Below are 6621 nucleotides of genomic sequence, written 5' to 3'. Positions count from 1 at the left end.
CCACACATCTTATTCACCATGGTGACTTACACTGCTAGATACACTATTTACAAGGGGTCACTCTTCTAGACATCAGCAGAACACACTCTCTCTATCATTCATACACTGTGGGTGAACCTGAACAGCATGTCTTTGGACTGTGGGAGGAAACCAGAGCACCCGGAGGAAACCCATGCAGACACAGGGAGAACATGCAAACGCCACAGAGACTGAGCAGGGATCAATCCCACATTCTCTCACACCACCCAGATGCTGTGAGACAGCAGCACTACTCACTGTGCCACACAAGTACCTCAACTCAATACTCTCCTGTAGTCTCCTTAGTTCTTTATGGGCTCTCCGTGACTTCTGGAATATGTGGTGCTTTATGAAGTGGAGAGGTAGATTGATTATAAAGATCACTGAAGTGCATACATTGATTCTGGGGGCCGATGCGTGTCGTTCATCATTTGGTGAACATCCTGTCCGCTGAACCGTAGTTAGGACAGTCGCCGGGGATGTGGGATGAACAGAAAAATGCATGAATGGGGAAGTCAGCGAGACACAAACAGCCACGGGGGTTCATCCGAGGTGAGCAAACGCTCCTAGTTCCTTCGCTGGCATTCTCACCGTGGAAAGTGAGCGAACGGTCCACGACCCCTTTGGCCCCCATAGTGTGTGGGAGACGCACTGAGAACCACCCTAACCCTAAACACATACACCGTGTTTGGACAGCTGGGAGCACCAGCTCCAGAGGGAAAGAGAAGAAGACTTGAGAAAAGAGGGAGAAGAAAAGAGTGAGAGAAAGAGAACACAATGTGTATAAAACCAGAATGTGAAAGACAAAGCGACCAAACCGGAAGAGACTGAGAGAGACAAAAAGAGAAGAGAAAGAGACAGAACCAACATACTGCAGCGACTGAGCATCGCAGAGAGGAAACGGCTCAGTAAAACTAAAGCATGCCGTACAAACTAAGTTTCCCGTCAATAAATCTTTCTGGACACAGAAGATCACACCTATGTGACTTAAATCAGAAAGCATCGCTAATTGTCCTGTTTGTATGGCCATTGACACTGAAACATTAAATATGTCTATATTATATTCCTGTATCCTCAAGTGACTTCTTTTTGTCTGCTACGGAGGATAGATAGATAGATAGATAGATAGATAGATAGATAGATAGATAGATAGACTTTATTGATCCCACAAGGGAAATTATTATGTTACAGCAGCAGAACACAAGTCAGATAAATGCTTGCAATATATATTTAAAAAACATATAAAACAAGTGGAAAAATACAAGTTAAAAATACAAGATAAAAATATATGTACAATTATGGATACTGTTGGAAAAATAAAGAATAAAAAGTATATTAAATAAATTAAAATATACAATTTTAATATTGTAGGTACTGCTCCCGCTGTACTGTATACCGTACCTCCATCGAGGAAAGGTAGCCAGAAGTATTCGGTAGAAGGTTCCCATCCAGAATTTCTAAGGGACTTACTTCTCCAGGAAGACCTTCAACAGCCAGACCCTCACTGTGTCTCTTGCTCCCCTTGTCGCACCTCTTGAACCTTTTCGAAGTTTCCTTCCTCTCTCCAATTCTAGGATTTTGACCTTTTGTTTCATCACTAATGCCTCCAGCTGAGATTCTGCTCTTTTATTCACTTTCATTCATGTTTATTCTCCTTGCAATAGAGTTTGCAATATCAGAATGCTCTTTGTTCCATACTTGTTCAAAAACACTACTGAATCCAAGTATTATTGTCACTGTATTATGGATTCATGCCTTTAAGGGACACAAAAATTTCTGTTCTTCCTTCTTAGTATGAACATGGTTATACACTGTAATCTGAGTTTGTGTTTTTCCTTGTGGTAGATTACAGAAAAATAAAATAAATAAAATTATTATTAAAAATGGAACTGATTGCCTGGGTGAAAAGTTCTGACAATCTGTTTTTTCTTTCCATTATTTGTATCATATATCAGGTAAAGTGTTGCATTAATGATGCGCATGGGCTTTGATGCTAAAGACTGTAAGGCCGCTGATTGTCATGCCATATACAGTATATTGTAATGAATTTATTGTGAGGCAGTGGAAGTGAGAGACAGGAATCTCGTCAGGTACAGCTATGGTCTCCAGCTGTTTTCTGACACCTGCAGAAGAAGAAATTGCTCATTAAATATTTGCTCAGCCGTGTTTTCAGCTCCCATGAATTGGTTGTGTTAACGATGTGACACATTGGAGCTTCCCAAGCGTCCACCTTAGAAGACTCTTTTGTCCTCCTTTCTCTTTTTTACTGCTGCCTGTGTTTTATGCAGTAAAAGAAGAGGTGAAATGGGAAAAAGAAAGCAACACATGTGAATGTTCAAGAATGGTATTTATGAGCTGGCATTGTTTCATATGAATCCGGTACAGTACTAGTGCTACGCGTCGTTGAGAAACGTCATTCCAGTTATAATGCTAAGCGCTCAGGAGAAGCCAAGCGCATATATGTAGCACTGGCATTGAGACTGGAGCAAACCAGTGCTGGCGCATCAATAAAATAAAAGCCTTTATTTAACAAACAGTGTTGAACATAATTTCATCGTCTAGCACTTCTTCATTTTTAAGGTTAATGCACATCTTACAGTTTTCTCAATTTCTACAGCAAGTTATTTAATGAATTGATTCAAATTGAACACCTTGATCAGGGCCAAAACAGCAGTCAACGTGCGGAAACCTTCTTGCTCTTCTAATTCACTTAATTTCTTTCAAAGGGAAATCTGCAAGAGAACAATTAAAACAATGGCACCATTTCCTGCAATTCCACAACCGTACAGTGTCATTTAACACTTAAGGTTCATTAAGGGAAAACGAGTACTGCATTGCACATGTAGTAATTTAATAGTGACTTTTTGAATGGCAGAAATGTACTCCTTCAACAACTCATATGTGTGTGGCGGTATGGTGGCACAGCGAGTAGTACTGCTGTCTCACAGTGTCTGGAGGGTGAGACAACATGGGTTTGATCCCTGCTCAGTCTGTGTGGAGTTTGCATGTTCCCCCTGTGTCTGTGTGTGTTTTCTCCAGGTGCTCTGGTTTCCTCCCACTCTCCAAAGACATGCTGTTCAGGTTTCCCCATAGTGTGTGATTGACACAGAGAGAGTGTGTTTCACTGGTGTATGGATGACTGACCCATTGTAAGTAGTGTATCTAGCAGTGTAAGTCACCTTGCTGAATAAAGTGTGTGGGCTGATAACACTACATAGAGTTCATTGGAAGTTGCTTTGGAGAAAAGCATCTGCTAAGTGAATAAATGTAAATGCATGTTAATTCAGACAGTGGTTGCAGTTCTACATTTAAGTGGACTGATATTCTGCTTCTAAGAACTGTGAATCCTTGCAGAGTTTACGTGAGAAGTTCATGACTCTAATCAACAGCTTTTTTTCCTTTTTTTAACGATGTTTGCATTTCATTCTAACACCGTTTTCTTCCCCCCATTAGCATGGAAATGGATCATTATGCACTTGGTATTTCTGCTGTGTGTTTCAGCCCATTAGATTCTTGGGGGGAAAACGGTCATTTGTAGGTGCCACACTCAGGGTGGTCCAGGCCAAAGGGGAACGGGGGAAGGAAAAGGGGTGGAACCGGGAGGTGAAGAACATTGTCTGGGCGACAGAGCAAGATCTCAAGTATTCATTTGGTTCCAGCCCTGTGGAAGACGCAAGAAGTCAGGGAGAGAAGAACTGCTTCTCCACCAGATACTCGGCAGAGAACATATCAGAGCATGAAGAAACAGACTCTGGCATGAAAGGTATGCCTTTAAACATACACGTGTCTTATGTAGATTAGTCATGCAGCAATTTCAGCAAAAACTCTCTTACTAGGGTCACTGTCAATATCCTAAAGTGCTTCAGTAAAATGACCCAGATGTTGACATGTATAAATAATTGTAAGTAGCTTGATGTTATAAACTGCTTCGGACAAAAGTGTCATCAAATATACATAATCCATTTGTAGATGTCGGTGTGTTTCTGTCTTTAATGCTCTGTCCCACAAATAAAATAACTACAGCTATAGCTATACAGGTGGTCCCCGATTTACGATGAGGCTACGTTCTGTGAAACCCATCATGAGTCGAAAATATTGTAAGTCGAAAATGCATTCAATAGACCTACTACACACCTCTTCACGACAGACTGAGACTGGGAGATGCGGATCACCGCCGCTGCCCAGCATCACGAGAGAGCATCGCAACGCATATCACTTGCCCGGAAAAAAATCAAAATTCAAAATTCAAAGTACGGTTTCTACTGAATGCGCAGCGCTGTCGCACCATCGTAAAGTCAAAAAATTGTAAATCGGACCATCATAACTTGGGGACCACCTGTATACAAATAGTACTTATTTCATTGTCTATTTTTTATATTGTGTGTGCTGGTAATCGTATACACATTAGTGAAATTTCTAAGTTGCAGAATTTTTAATATTTCACTGGAATATCCAGATACAGTCATTAATAGCATTAAAAATGGGAGATTTTACTATATACACTATCATATTACACCAGACTCACAACAGATTGTGGATACCTAAAATATTGCAATTATCCTAAATGCACAGTATGTTTGCATTTTAGTAAGAGTATTTTCACTTAAATGGTTAACTGGGCTCCTTAGGGAATAACCTGCATACTTAAAAGTGTGTATGACAGTGCTGTTGAGTTACATACGTTTCCCTCTGTGGATACGTTATACGGGGTCAAATAAAGAAAAAACAGGTAGGACTGTACTTAGGACACACTCTTACATTCCAGTGTTTGCTGGTTTGATTCCCAAATGCAGCTCTGTTTTTGCAGACTTGAGCAAGCAAATGAATTTGAATTCTAAAATATTCACTCGTGCAACTGAACAACATTGATATTTGCCCTACATGAAGCGTCTGCTATGCTTTGACCATGAGACAGCCTTCCTTAGTGCATAATCTGAATTTTGTGTGTGTATAAGCAAATCCATAATGCAAAGTCCTCAGCTTTTTGTTTGCCTTTCAAGGAAGGACGAAATGTGAACTCCAAGGAGACGATGGAGGAGAGGAAGAAATAATGACTGAAAATGACAAAGTGCAGAAGAAGTAGCTGAGAGGAAACAAATTACCTATGAAACATGTTTATATTTAAGATCAACCAACTTTGCTGAGCTAATATCTGAAGGGCACACAGTGACAGATCTAACATCCAAGCTCTGATAAAACTCACTAGACAAGCCATCTATATATAGCTTTCACTCTCCAATGTCAGACATCCCAATGTCCTTCCCTTCTCCTTCTCCTTCCCCTTCTACCCCTCCCCTGGAAACGTGTGACTACAGCGAATGGGGCGCCACATGGGTGCTCATTCCTGCCATCTATATCCTGGCTTTCACCCTGGGTTCCCTGGGAAATGGCCTGGTTCTGTGGGTGTATCTGGAAAGACCCCACTCCAGGAGGAGTTGCATTAAGCCACAGCTGCCGACAATCTGTACCCACCCGGTACGTTCCGCCCCCTCCCGCTCTCTCACGGACTCGCTCATTGCCAGCCTGGCTGCAGCTGACCTAGCCTTCGTTGTAACCCTGCCTCTGTGGGCCGCCTACACGGCACTGGGCTTCCACTGGCCTTTCGGCAAGTTCTTCTGCAAAGCCAGCAGCTACCTGGTGGCCGTCAACATGTACGCCAGCGTCTTTTCTCTGGCTGGCCTGAGCGTGGAGCGCTACTGGGTCATTGCAGGGCGCCTCCAAGCTCACCGGGCACGGGGCAGCCGGAGTCGGATACTGTGGATTGTTGGGGGAGTCTGGGTGGTGGCAAGCATCTTGGCCCTCCCTGCTCTACTCCTGAGGACAGTGATGGAGGTAGAAGTTGTAGCGAGGCCTGGTGATGCTTTGGAAGAGGCAGGAGAGTCAGGGCCACCGAAGGGGAATGCCTCCTACCGCCTTGTCTCCTGTGAGATGGACTATTCGATCCTGATCTCTACTGACTTACCAGAGGACAGGGAGTGGGCGGAGCTCTTATGGACAGCAGCCATGGGGATTAAGTCCACCTTGCTGGGCTTTCTACTACCGCTGACCATCCTGTTGCTGTGCTACTGCTCTCTGGGGCACCTGCTGTCCCAGCACTTTGGCCGGGGCCCATGGGCTGACCGCCGTCGCCAACGGCGCCTGCTGCGCGTCATTATCACTCTGGTCCTGGCCTTCTTCCTCTGTTGGCTGCCTTTCCATGTCAACAAAACCCTGTCCATTTTGACAGAACTGGAGCTGCTGCCCTATTCATGTTCCTTTGACCGGGCCTTGTTGGTAGCCCACCCCTACACTACCTGCCTAGGCTACGTCAACAGTTGCCTCAACCCCCTGCTCTACGCCTGCTGTGATGCAGGCTTCCGTCGCCGCTGTCGGGCCTTGCTAAACTCCTGCTGTAGGAAAGGTGCCAGAGACTCTGACAATGAAGAGCCCAGCCGAAGCTCGGCAGTCCCTTCAGGGACAAACGATGGGACAGGAAACGGGGGGAGTGATGCAAGAGGGAACAGAGAGCACAGATCCCAGTGAACATCTATCAGTACATGGAGACACAGCTCATATGGTAACCCTGGGAAATATGGAAAGCCTGGTATGTTGACAGTGTCCCCA

At 44.0% G+C, this 6621-nt stretch overlaps 1 protein-coding gene across 1 annotated transcript; it reads left to right on the top strand.

The window, feature by feature from the left end:
• Positions 1 to 5256: 5256 nt before the first annotated feature.
• aplnr2 (apelin receptor 2) lies at positions 5257 to 6540 on the top strand. The gene has a single exon (XM_018743333.1). The coding sequence runs from the start codon at positions 5257 to 5259 to the stop codon at positions 6538 to 6540; it is 1284 nt and encodes a 427-aa protein (XP_018598849.1).
• Positions 6541 to 6621: the final 81 nt, after the last annotated feature.

Source organism: Scleropages formosus, chromosome 7 (assembly GCF_900964775.1).
Source record: "Scleropages formosus chromosome 7, fSclFor1.1, whole genome shotgun sequence".
In the NCBI taxonomy this organism is placed as follows: domain Eukaryota; kingdom Metazoa; phylum Chordata; class Actinopteri; order Osteoglossiformes; family Osteoglossidae; genus Scleropages; species Scleropages formosus.
This window is presented reverse-complemented; position numbering and strand designations above follow the sequence as displayed.